At 47.5% G+C, this 12629-nt stretch overlaps 1 protein-coding gene across 3 annotated transcripts in view; it reads left to right on the plus strand.

The window, feature by feature from the left end:
* Nucleotides 1–12629, plus strand: part of ABCC2 (ATP binding cassette subfamily C member 2) — a 75738-nt gene that overhangs the window by 37887 nt on the left and 25222 nt on the right. For 2 of the 3 annotated variants that reach the window (XM_082722269.1, XM_082722270.1), the window contains exons 12-18: nucleotides 873–1010; nucleotides 1559–1705; nucleotides 3905–3989; nucleotides 4538–4604; nucleotides 6422–6548; nucleotides 8740–8916; nucleotides 10077–10244. In XM_082722269.1, the coding sequence (XP_082578395.1) occupies nucleotides 873–1010; nucleotides 1559–1705; nucleotides 3905–3989; nucleotides 4538–4604; nucleotides 6422–6548; nucleotides 8740–8916; nucleotides 10077–10244 (909 nt within the window). The remainder of the gene's footprint in view (nucleotides 1–872; nucleotides 1011–1558; nucleotides 1706–3904; nucleotides 3990–4537; nucleotides 4605–6421; nucleotides 6549–8739; nucleotides 8917–10076; nucleotides 10245–12629) is intronic. The other variant, XM_082722271.1, reaches the window with a different exon arrangement.

Raw genomic sequence — 12629 nt, forward strand, 5'->3', positions numbered from 1 at the left:
GAATTCTATAATGAAGAAGTATCTTTAATCAACTAAAATAAAATAAATTTTGTATAGGACAGGTGGGGTAAATGCTTACTTCTTTCCCTCCATTTGGCCAGCTTTCAAAATAGTGCATTTCCTCCTGCAAAGATCACTAAGAAGTTATTTTTTAATATTTGTGTTGTTTTGAATTCAGGAATCTAAACATTACCCTAAACTTCTTGAAAATGAAACAAGGACTCTTTTTTTTTAAATTATGTTCAGTTAGCTAGCATATAGTACATCATTAATTTTTGATGTAGTGTTCAATGACTCATTAATTGCCCATAACGCTCAGTGCTCATCACCACGCATGTTAGAATGCAGAGGCTTCTTTCAACTCCCTGATATTTCTCTACACAGAGCTATCATATGCCTTTCTGCTGAATGTAGCAAATGAAAAGATAGCCCTGGCTTGGAGTCTCAGCTCTAACATTGCTAGCTTGGTAACTTTGGTCAAGTTAAGTGGCTTCTTCAACCTGTTTCCCTATCACTAAAATTGATACAATAATTCTACAAAAGTAGGGGACTCTCCCTGGTTTGCCCAGAACTTTCTGGGGTTAGCACTCTGAGATCCCAAGTCTTCAGCAACCCCTTTAACCCCAGCAAACTGGGACAATCGATCTCACTAAGGTTGTTACAAGGATTAAGTACGATAATGTGTATAAACCGTTTTTGTACATAGGTTGTCAATAGATGTAACCCACCTTTCTATAATCATACTTCATAATGTGGATTTCTACCCTCTGTTCCCCATTTTGGAGAGCATATCCTAAAGTCTGGGCAGAGGAGATCTACCTGGTGTCCTTTTGGGGCAACAGTGTGAGCTGTGCCTTTTTCTATCCTATTAGATCTTGAAATATTTTGCCTGGGAAACTTCATTCAAAAACCAAGTTCATGGACTTCGGAAGAAAGAGCTCAAGAACCTGCTGACCTTTGGGCAGATGCAGTCCATGATGATGTTTCTCTTATACTTAACTCCAGTCCTGGTGAGTAACAGGAATCAGTGGGTTGGATCAGCTTCCTGAAAAGGAAGATCTGTTCTAGATAGACTGCCCAGTGCTCTTAGGCCTGACCCTGAAAGCCAGGAAGCTCCGCCCTCTCCTCAACTTCCCAAAGCTCCTATTCCTACCTCATGCCCCCCAGCTCTAGTTTCAATCTGGTGTACAATATGGTGGTCTGTCCGCCCAGAGCACGTTTCCAGGATGGTCTGCATGAAGGTGGCATCCAGGAATGGTTTGCAGAGCAGGGTGTCTTATCTTCTTGAGGAGGCTGTGTGGGTCTAGAGCAGGAAGGTACAGCAAAATGCGAGCCGGGAGACCCGAACTGTGGTCCCAGCAATACTATTAATTGACCTTGTGACCCCAGGCAAGATATTTCCTCTTCTCTGGACTCCGTTTTCTCGTTTGTAACACAAGAAGGTGGAGATAATCATCCCCGAGCCTGCTTCAACTCTAAGAGACTGTGTTCCCGAGACTTAGCGTAAGACCGCTTGAAACCGTTGCGGAATGAATTCCTCATGACCTTGCTTTTCCAGGTGTCTGTGATCACGTTTTCAGTTTACACTCTGGTGGACAGCAATAATATTTTGGATGCAGAAAAGGCCTTCACCTCCATCACCCTCTTCAATATCCTGCGCTTTCCCCTGAGCATGTTTCCCATGGTCATCTCCTCCATTCTCCAGGTGGGTAGGATCTCTCCCTGCTAACTGATGATCTCTAGTTAAAAGCCTGACTTTTCAAAATAACTGGCGTGTCGTAGCTCACTTCCGGCTTCCATGGGTGAACTTTCGATCAGAGCGATTTCTTTGGTCTCTGGAGACCAAGTTTGATCTTATTAAAATCACAAGCTCTTAGACCCCTAGTTTATCTAACTATAAAATGGGGATGGGCGCCTGGGTGGCTCAGTGGGTTAAGCCGCTGCCTTCGGTTCAGGTCATGGTCTCAGGGTCCTGGGATCGAGCCCCGCATCGGGCTCTCTGCTCAGTGGGGAGCCTGCTTCCTCCTCTCTCTCTCTCTGCCTGTCTCTCTGCCTACTCGTGATCTCTCTCTGTCAAACAAGTAAATAAAAAATCTTAAAAAAAAAAAAAATGGGGAGAATCATACCAATCTCCTCTACTCACAGGGAGACAATGGTAGTGAAGGCATTTAGTGAGAGAATGATGACGAGCCCTGATACCTGGAATATTCCTAAGCCTTTTTCCCCAGCCTAGTTTCCCCCACATTTTTCCAAGGCTTTGGCGGGGGGGGGGGGGGAGGGTTGGGGGGAGGCGGTAATTTATACAGCATTAGGGAAATATGGCACAAAGGGAAAGAAAAATCCTCTCTGCATGAAGCCATGTGGTGGTAAAACTGAATGTAGTTCGTGAGTTTGGAGTTCGAGAGGCCTCAGATGGGCCGGAGGGAGAGTCGGGCTCCTGAAGAGTGAGCACCGTCCGCAAGACACACCGGGTATCAGCCGTCAGGAGGACGCTCGTGGGGTAGGTGGTAGACTAGTGACGTGGCCAGGAAGATGGAATGTGGTGACGTGCATTGACCTCAGGGGCGCCTGGCTTCAGTCTGTAAGAATGACGAGTTTAAGGACTCCCTGTCCCGGGAGGGTGTTAAGAAAAGCTGACCAACGGCACCTGGGTGGCTCAGATGGTTAAGTCTGCCTTTGACTCAGGTCATGATCTCCAGGTCCTGGGATCAAGCCCCACATGGGGTTCCCAGCCCAGCAGGGAGACTGCTTCTCCCTCTGCATCTCCCCCTTTCATGCTTTCTCTGTATCACTGTCTCAAATGAATAAATAAGATCTTTAAAAGAAAGAAAGAAAGAAAAAGAAAAAAGAAAAAAAGAAAGGCTGACTAACTTGGCTGATGAAGAAACTACAGGCCCTTTTTAGGTTCAGATAGCTTCTTACGTGGATCGCAAAAGCAAGTTCAGGAGAGGTTTCTGCGCCCTGCCTTCCCTGTCTCACAGGATGACTAAGACATGAACGGGCAGTGGGGCACTCCTGTCTGAGGCGCTGACCCACACGGCAGCTGCCCTCAGGGGAGGGGGCTGGGCAGACAGTCCGCAAAGTCACTAGAAGCCAGGCGGTAATGAGAGACCGTCTCCTGGCAGGCCCCCTGGGAATAGGGAGGCAAGTGACAAATGTTCTTCTAAGAGCTGCCAGGAATCCTCCCAAGTTCTCCTGTTTCAGGAGACCTCAGGGTGTTCTGCCAGTGCTTAGGTCAGCTGTAGTCTGTTTGTTTTGTTTTATTAACATATAATGTATTATTAGCCCCAGGGGTATAGGTCTGTGAGTTCCCAGGTTTACACACTTCACAGCACTCACCATAGCACATACCTTCCCCAATGTCCATAACCCAACCACCTTCTCCCAACCCTCTCCCCCTGGCAACCTAGGTCAGCTGTAGTTTAAATCTGGGCCGTGTGGATATTTGTAAGGTCTCTGGGGTGCCATGGCCAATTCCTCTATACAGGCTCCCAGTGGTGGCTCAGTTAGGACCCAGGATGAGCCCAAGGCAGGGACTCCATTACAGAAGAGCACACCAGGGGCCCATTTACCAAAACCAAACAGAAGTTAAGGTTTTGTCTTAGAAGAAGACAGAGATGGTTTCTGGAACTGGTCCAAAGATTGGAGAGATGGCCAAAGAGTTGACCTCCGAGTTTTCTAAAGAGGGTGAAACAGAACACCTTAATCGCCTTCTGTCTCCCGAGGCTGAGGTGTGGCTGAGTCTTTGGTGGGTCCGAGGTGCCCGCTGGGGCACCTGGCGAGCAGCCTGGCAGGTTGACGCTCTGCTTCCACCTCCAGGGCTGATGACGAAGTCAAAATCCTCTCCCTGCTTGTGCTTGTCATTGGATATTTTCTTCTTCAGATGTTTTGTGTCCTTCCCCAGGCCAGTGTTTCCAGAGACCGGCTAGAAAAGTACTTGGGAGGGGACGACTTGGACACGTCCGCCATTCGCCATGACTGCCATTTCGGTGAGGAATTCTGGAGTTGTCCCCCACGCTGCTGCTTCACAGCGCTGGCACGTTGATATGGGGGGCTTAGGGGCAGCCAACCGATTGACAGGGAGGGGGGGGTGTTACCTTGCATGTAAACTGGGGAAGGTAGGGAAGAACATACGCAGGTTCTGAAGGTCTGAGGCCTGGGGGCCTCCATGGGCCAGAGCGAGCTGTGTGTCTGGAATCCAGGGAGTGGCCAGATTTCTGTCTGGAGGTGGAATTTTTTTTTTTACCAGGACACAAGGCAACAGAGGGCCTGAGAATGTACCCAGAGTGTCTGCAAGTCCAGAATCTGGGTTCCTGACAGGGCTGGAAATCTGAGCAAAAGGGCCTTTGTGGGCGGGCCACCTTTGGTCTCACCCCGGGAGTTCCCCTTTGCCCTTGTTAATAGGGGAGCCAGCCCCTGACAGAGGTGACCTCGGGATGCGCGAAGGAAGCGGAGAAGGACATGTGAGAGCTGAGGAGGGCAGACAGACACGTGGGGATCTCCAGGGGACTAAAAGAGAGGGCCTTCTTCTCCACAGACAAAGCTGTGCAGTTTTCAGAGGCCTCCTTTACCTGGGACCAGGACTCTGAAGCCACAATCCGAGAGTGAGTTGCCTCCTTTCCGTATTGTTGTTCTTCGGGATTTCCCTTGCCAGTCCTGTTCTTAGAAGATTCCACGTAATAGGGCACGTGGGAAAGGGGCTATGTGCCCATGTTCAGTATAGGCTAATCCCAGGAGGGACGAACTGACGGCAAAATCCTGAGCCTCTTTCCGCGTAACTGCCTCTGACTCCCGGCTGTCTTCCTTGGGGCTGAACGCCTCCAGCTAAGAACCCGGGACGTACTCCAGACTGTGGATGGAGGGAGCCCAGCGTTGACAAGTGGCCTAGGGCTCTGGGTATGGTAAAGGAGACACACAAGAATCCAAAATCAATTTCATGTTATCCATCCGTTCAAGAACAGTAGCCATGGCTTCTTTCCCCCCAATGAACAATGGGACTGCCTCTAACTAAGCTCCAACTTGAGTTTTACGTCTAAATAACCCATTTCCGCATCCCACCTCCTCTGCCCTAAGCCGACCCTTTCCTGCCATGCTGCTGCTCGCCCCAGAGTTCCCTTATCCACAGCTTTGCTCTCCATGATTTCGGTTACCTGCCGCCAACCTTGGTCTGGAAGGAGGTGATCCTCCTCCTGACCAACAGTCTGAAGGTCACTAATAGCCTAACACTAGGTCACAGCACTGAAATTATTCACCTCCCTTCAGCTCTTCAGGTAGGCCTTGTCTGATCTTGCGTCATCAGAAGAAGGGTGCGTGCGGTACTGTAAGCGAGCAAGACCGCATTCACGTGCCTTTTGTTACACTATATTGTTCTGATTTTTCTATCTTGTTAGTTACTGTGACTCTCTTACTGGGCCTAATATATGAATTTAACTGTATCATAGGGCTGTTTGACAGGAGAAAACACTGTCTACACAGGGTGAAATACAGAGCATATACCCAGGGGCACTGAACACAGCACACACGATACCCAGGAAGCCTGTGCAGGCCAGATCTTCCTTCCCGACCCAGCAAACCTTATATTCTCTCTGTTACACCTAGGACTTGCCACACTTCTCTCTTATTTCTACAGCCTTTCCTATGGATTCTGGAGCCTGCCCCAGGAGGCATCAGGCCAGGAGCCCCTCCTCTGAACCCTCCCAACCCGAAAGCCTTCCTTTGCAGAGAGAAGACTGGACAGAGCTCCCACTTTGAGTTGAACTTCTTTTAGACTTTTACTAGCAACGGGCAGATTCAGAAAGATTGTGAGCAAGAGCCCGATGTTCCAAATATTCCAGGGACTCAAAAACAGGATGGGCACAGAGTTCGTAGGAGTCCAGGCCAGTGAATGCTCCTCCCCAGCCAGACACAGCCAGATCTCCAGGGGACAGGGCAGGGAATGTGTGCTTTCAGCAAGTGTCTCCCTGAGAGGCTATTCTCGTCAAATAACCAAGTTTGGGAAACACGGATCTTTTCCAACCCCATTAGCCCTTAAATGAGGGTCCAGATGAAGCAACTTTTCAAGGTCACACAGCTTAGCAGTAGCAGAGTTGAGACTCAAACTCAGATCTCCAGACTCCCATTAAGGTCTTGTTCAATGGTACCATGTTGGTGCTAAGAGAATTTTTCCAGTTGAAAGCTATAATGGTACAAAGAGCTCATATAGTTGGGTAAGAAAGGGTTCACTCTCTAGCCCTTTCGAGCTTAAAAAAAAAAAAAAAAAAGTATTAAAGAAGCATTTCAGGGTCTTCTATATCCAAGACAAATTTTCCAATCTTGAGGAGAAGTTTCCTAACACCAGACTTCCCATGGAGAGTCTGAGAAGCAGCCTGAACTATTCTTGAATAACTCCCTCCATCTCCTTCAAATACTCTCTCTCTTTCAGTGTGAACCTGGACATTATGCCAGGCCAGCTGGTGGCTGTGGTGGGCACTGTGGGCTCTGGGAAGTCATCCTTGATGTCAGCCATGCTGGGAGAAATGGAAAATGTCCACGGGCACGTCACCATCAAGGTGAGAGTGGATGCCCAGGAGAAGAGTTCTGACATTCAAGTGTGGGCCACTTCGTGCTGCTTTCTTGTTTGGGAGAAGGCACTGAGAAGGAGAATCTGCTAAGCGCTGCTGTTGTCTTGCTGTTGGTGCTGTCTTACGGACATTTGTTAGACGTGCAAACTGTAGATCTTGGCCCTACTCCACACATAGATTCAAACTCCGGGGAAGATTCTGGAAACTTGCGGGGTTTTGTTTTTTTGTTTTTGTTTTTTGTTTGTTTGTGTTTAAAGATTTTATTTATTTATTTGACAGAGAGAGACACGGTGAGAGAGGGAACACAAGCATGGGGAGTGGGAGAGGGAGAAGCAGGCCTCCCGCCGAGCAGGGAGCCCGATGCGGGGCTCAATCCCAGAACACTGGGACCAGGACCCGAGCCGAAGGCAGCCTCCTAACCAACTGAGCCACCCAGGTGCACTGAAATCTGCGTTTTTAATGAGGTCCCCAGGTGATTCCCATATGTATACTTAACTTTGAAAACGTAAACAGAGCCGTCTTCCTTCAAAGTATAGGCGGTTCTGCTTTATCTGTGTTTCTAAAAGCATCATTAAAAATTTACATAACTTTTGGGGCACCTGGGTGGCTCAGTTGGTTAAGTGTGCTTTCTCATGCCTTCAGCTCAGGTCATGATCCCAGGGTCCTGGGATCGAGTTCCGCATCGGGCTCCCTGCTCAGTGGGGAATCTGCTTCTCCCTCTGCTTGTGTTCTCTATCTCTCTCTCTCAAATCTTAAAAAAAAAAAAATGGAACTCTATTACCAGGGTACCAACAAAACTAATAACAATAATAACAATTAAAACAGCAACATTGTAAATTACACTCAGCATCACAGTTAGCCCTGGACTGCCTACCTGCTCCTTTGAGAGCTTGGTCTTTGAGGTCACTGCTTCCAATACAGAAACTTGATACCAGGTGTAGATATCTTCATCAGTTTTTTTAAACAGAGAAGAAATCTTTTCATAGTAGCTTCATTAGCCCTCTCTGCTTCCCCAGAGAGTTAAATTTAGGGGAAATTATAGGTACTTGGAATCATTTAACCAGTCACTACTTCTACTTGCATCCAAAAAAAAAAAAAAAAAAAGTCAATAGCTTTTTTGCTTTTTTCCTTAAGATCTTCGTATATTGCCAAGCATTTCTTTTTAATTAGGAGAGACCTTGCCCCTGATTGCTTGACACTGACATGCTTAGAAAATGAAGAACTAACACTTCTTTCACATTACCCTGACACTGTTCCCTGATTTACCAATCGCTTATGAGCTAATTTACATTAAATAAACTTGCAGTATAGCAGAACAGACTCTATAGATTAAAATCTGTTTCCTAACTTCTTTTTTAAAACGATTTCTTTATTTTAGAGGGCATGTGAGAGCAGGAGCGGGGCAGGTGGAGGGAAAGGGGGAGAGAGAGAATGTCAAGAATTTCAAGATCCTGGGTCACGATGCCAGGATCCTGGGTTCGAGTTCCGCACCAGTCTCCCTGCTCAGGGAGCCTTTGTCAGGCTCCATCTCTCTTTGGACATGATCTGCTTCATGCATCAGCCTGCATCGTAATTCAAATCTCTTGGTTCTTCCTAAAATATCATCTATATTATCTCCTGTGTCAGTGTTAGCCCTCTATTGGTCTTAGGAAGCTCACTGGGGACTGACTGAAAAAAACCCTGTTTGGGGCACCTGGGTGGCTCAGTGGGTTAAAGCCTCTGCCTTCAGCTCAGGTCATGATCCCAGGGTCCTGGGATGGAGCTCCTCATCGAGCTCTCTGTTCAGCGGGGAGCCTGCTTCTCCCTCTCTCTATGCCTGCCTCTCTGCCTATTTGTGATCTCTCTCTGTCAAATAAATAAATAAAATCTTTGAAAAACAAACCAAAAAACCCTGTTCTAGGAGCAGCATGTGCATTCATCTCCCAGTTTGGGGGATCATGACTACAAAGTGATAGTAATAAAGGCGGGGTAGGGGTAAACGAAGAATAGGGTCTCAAATCTTTCTCCCTTGTTGCTACAATACATACAAGCACATTTATAAATATCAGATGCTCAGTTAGCCTAACATTCATCTTTTCAAATCCAAGTTCTGTTTTTTCTTCCCCATCCTCCTATTCCTTCCTCCAACCCTGCATTTCTGGAGAGACGACTGTCACGTGCTCTGATCCTTCCCATCTAGGGCACCGTAGCCTATGTCCCCCAGCAGTCCTGGATACAGAATGGCACCATAAAGGACAACATCCTCTTTGGATCCGAGTTTGATGAAAAGAGATACCAGCAGATTCTGGAGGCCTGTGCCCTCCTGCAAGACTTGGAGGTGTTGCCTGGAGGAGACCTGGCTGAGATTGGAGAGAAGGTACTTGGAATTCCAAGGGACCTTGAAGGGTGAAGAAATGGCCAAGACCAAAATGTGAGGATGGTGGAGAAGACGGGAGGACAAGAGCTGGCCGGTTTGCATAGTCGGGTTGGAACAAATACCAGAAAACATGAGTTTATACAATATTTGAAAATTAAAAATTTGTAGCTGGAAGCAAATCTCAGATTTGTGTCATCTAAAAGAAAGCTGATGAGGATCTGAGAGGTTAACCAACCAGTGCCTGGCCCAAGGCTGACCTCACAGGGAGGGGAGCAGAGAGGCAGGACCAGAACTTGTGTCCTAACTCGACCTCCGGATGTGAATGAGGCCCAGAGAAAGGTCTGATAAATCTCCTTCACTCGCTTAGAAATTTAGTGTGAATGATTTTCTCAGGTTATTTATTAATGCCTTTCTTAAAAACAGATTTTAAATGACTTTACTGTATCCATTATATGGTCACAGCATAACTGGTTACATATTTAGGGTGTTTTCAACTTTCCTCCCTATTACTAACAATGAATAGAGCAGCTTTCGGGGGACAAGGATCTTCAGATATGAGCAGATTAATGAAGATATGGTTTGAGAATGATTTTGTACATTAATTCAACATACATTTACTGAGGACCTACTATGTGCCCCACACCATTTTAAGTGCTGGATTTACATCCGTGAGTTAAATAGAGAAAATCTGCCCTGATCTAGTTTTATATTCCCATGGGGATGGGTACAAAATTCATAAGTAAATCATATAATAGAAGATGATAGGCGCCTGGGTGGCTCATTTGTTAAGCGTCTGCCTTTGGCTCAGGTTATGATCCCAGGGTCTTGGGATAGAGGCCCACATCGGGTTTCCTGCTCAGTGGGAGGCCTGCTTCTCCCACTCCCACTCCCCCTGTTTGTGTTCCTTCTCTCTCCATGTCTCTGTCAAATAAATAAATAAAATATTAAAAGAAAATGGTAATTTGGGCCTACATGTAATAATTGGGCCTGAAGTAATAGATTTGAATCTAAGTCACTTACTTATATAAAGGAACTTGTAAGATTTTAAAGTCCTTGATAACTTATGGGGGCAAATCTCTCCCTTTCCCCTCCTTAACGAATAGTGTCTGCAAAGGCAGAACTGTGGAGTAGTGCTTAACAGAAATTATTTTATTCTTCAGGGTATAAATCTCAGTGGGGGTCAGAAGCAGCGGATCAGCCTGGCCAGAGCTACCTATCAGAATTCAGACATCTACGTTCTGGATGACCCCCTGTCGGCCGTGGATGCTCATGTGGGAAAACATATTTTCAATAAGGTCTTGGGTCCCAATGGCCTATTGAAAGGCAAGGTGAGAAATTATTTAAAGCAAAGAAGACATTGGCGTGGGGGGTGGGGTGGGGAGACACATGTCCTTGGACTGCTGCTGTCCTGAAGCAAATTTCCTTACTTACCTGCGTCCTAGGCTGCTGAGGACATACAGTGTCACACTGGTCTCCCAGGCAAGGACCCATGAAAGCTTCCATCTTGAGGTCATGGCTTCTGCCAGAACTGTCTAATTGGAGCCTTATTCTGTGTCTCTGACATTGAGCTTCTTGGGATGATCGATTGTGATAAAAGGCTCTTTGAGACCTGTGGTATAATAAGGAATACATTTGGGTTTTGTCCCCAGGTCCTGGCACAGACCCCCTAACCCTTGGACTTTGCCGAGTAATAATACTAAGAGTGGTTTCTGTTCATAAGCCTGAGGAGTGACTAGGATGTGTTCCCTGGACCGCTTCAGGACAGGGTTGTTGGAGAGAAAGCCCAGGTGATGGGCGGGTTAGAACTTCCAGCCCCACCTACAAACCTCTGGGGAGGGACGGAGGGCCTGAAGACTGGGTTACAAAAATCTGGGTTCCACCTGGATTGGTGTCAGTGCCGCAAAGGTCCTGAGAGGATGGCCCAGTTGGTGAGAGCCGGGGAGGCCCATAGGTGCTCCCCACAACCCCTTCTGTTGCTCTGTTTGTATTTCTTCCATTTGACTCTTCTTGAGTCGTGTCCTTTACAACGAGCTGACAAACCTAAGTGTGTTCTGGAGATCTGTGAGCCACTCTAGCAAGTTATTGTTCACGAGGAAGGGACTTTATAGCTGCTTGGTCAGAAGTATGGGTGGCTCAAGAATTCCAACCGGCATCTGAGATCAGGTCCATCTCATGGGCCCGAGCCCGTAAGCTGTGGGCTTGGCGCTCATTCCAGGAAGTCAGTGTCAGAATGGAACTGAATCGTCTGAAAACCTCCCAGAGGACCCAACTAGTCACCTCTCTGGTGGGACAGAGGTCACCCTGCAGGTTTTAGCGCTCTGCTCTATGAAGGCGCTTCCCCAGATGCCCCGCAGGATGTAGGAACGCTGTGCCTGGAAGGGATGACTCAACCTAAACATAAAAAACCAACATTTCTTGAGTATTTGTTTTGTCCCAGGCTGGTGCTAAGTACTTTGATTGCATTTCCTCACTTGGTTCTTGCAATGCGCCCGAGAGACAGCACTGAGGAGGCAGCCAGAACAAGTCAGAAGAGCCCGTGGTAGGTGAAGACTTGGCTTTTCTTACCACGGGCCACTTAGCACATCTTCCCGGACACGGCGGGCTGAAAGGGGCAGGGGCTGACAGAGCCCCTCGAGGATTTGTGTTTCTCACCAGCAGTAAGTGTAGAATGAGGGCTGTCAAGAACAGCTCCCTGAGCATTGGTCCGTGTTTGGCCTGTTTCTTTCAAGACTTTTGGATTGCTGCCGGTCAGGATAGATGGGCTGCTGTCCCACTGAGGGCCTTTGCCTCTTTGGATCAGCGAGTCAACAGGAGCTCACTCTCCATCCTGCTCCGGGTTCTGGCTCCTGTCTGTAAGTCCTCTTGACCCCATTTATTCATGAACTGTGGACCGGGGCACCTGGGTGGCTCAGTTGGTTAAGCAACTGCCTTCAGCTCAGTTCACGATCCTGGAATCCCGAGATCAAGTCCCACATCGGGCTCCCAGCTCCACGGGGAGTCTGCTTCTCCCTCTGACCTTCTCACCTCTCATGCTGTCTCTCACTGTTTCTCTCTCAAAGAAATAAAATCTTAAAAAAAAAAAAAAAACACAAAATTCCGAAAGGATGGCACATGAACTGTGTACCACCCTGTGCCTGACTGTGCCTGACTTTGTTGCAAAGACTGGGCATACACACATGAAAAGGCCTGGTCCTTGCTTTCAAGTAAACATACAATCTAATGGGAAGACATACAGAAAAGCGAACAATAATAATACAAGAATTATTTTAATGGCAGTCTATACAGACTACAATAGAACCATTGGGGGGATACCCAAGTCTTACCTGGGGACTCAGGAAAGGCTCCCAGAAGACTTGGCTTTGAGCTGAGACTGGGAGGGTGAGCATTTCCTGGATCTTCTAGATATGAGGGATCTGGTCTCTGTGGGGTCATGAGGTAGAGAACAGAGGCAGTGGTTTGGGTCCTCTCTCCAGAGGCCCATTTCAAGCCCATCCCCTGTGTGAAACACATTACTGATCCATGAGTGTTTTTCTTTCTCTGACTGGAGTCTCTGCGTCTTTGGTCAGTGTGGTTCGCAAGTACACAGGAGTACAAGGGATGCCAACTCTCCCGCACCAGGGAGGGCCTGGGCTGAAGACAACCTTGGATGCCCCTGCCGTGTCTCTAACGTGCTGAAAGAATCTGAGCAGCTGTTGTTAGTTTAGTTGATTAGC

This window comes from Mustela nivalis (assembly GCF_964662115.1).
Source record: "Mustela nivalis genome assembly, chromosome: 2".
Classification (NCBI taxonomy): domain Eukaryota; kingdom Metazoa; phylum Chordata; class Mammalia; order Carnivora; family Mustelidae; genus Mustela; species Mustela nivalis.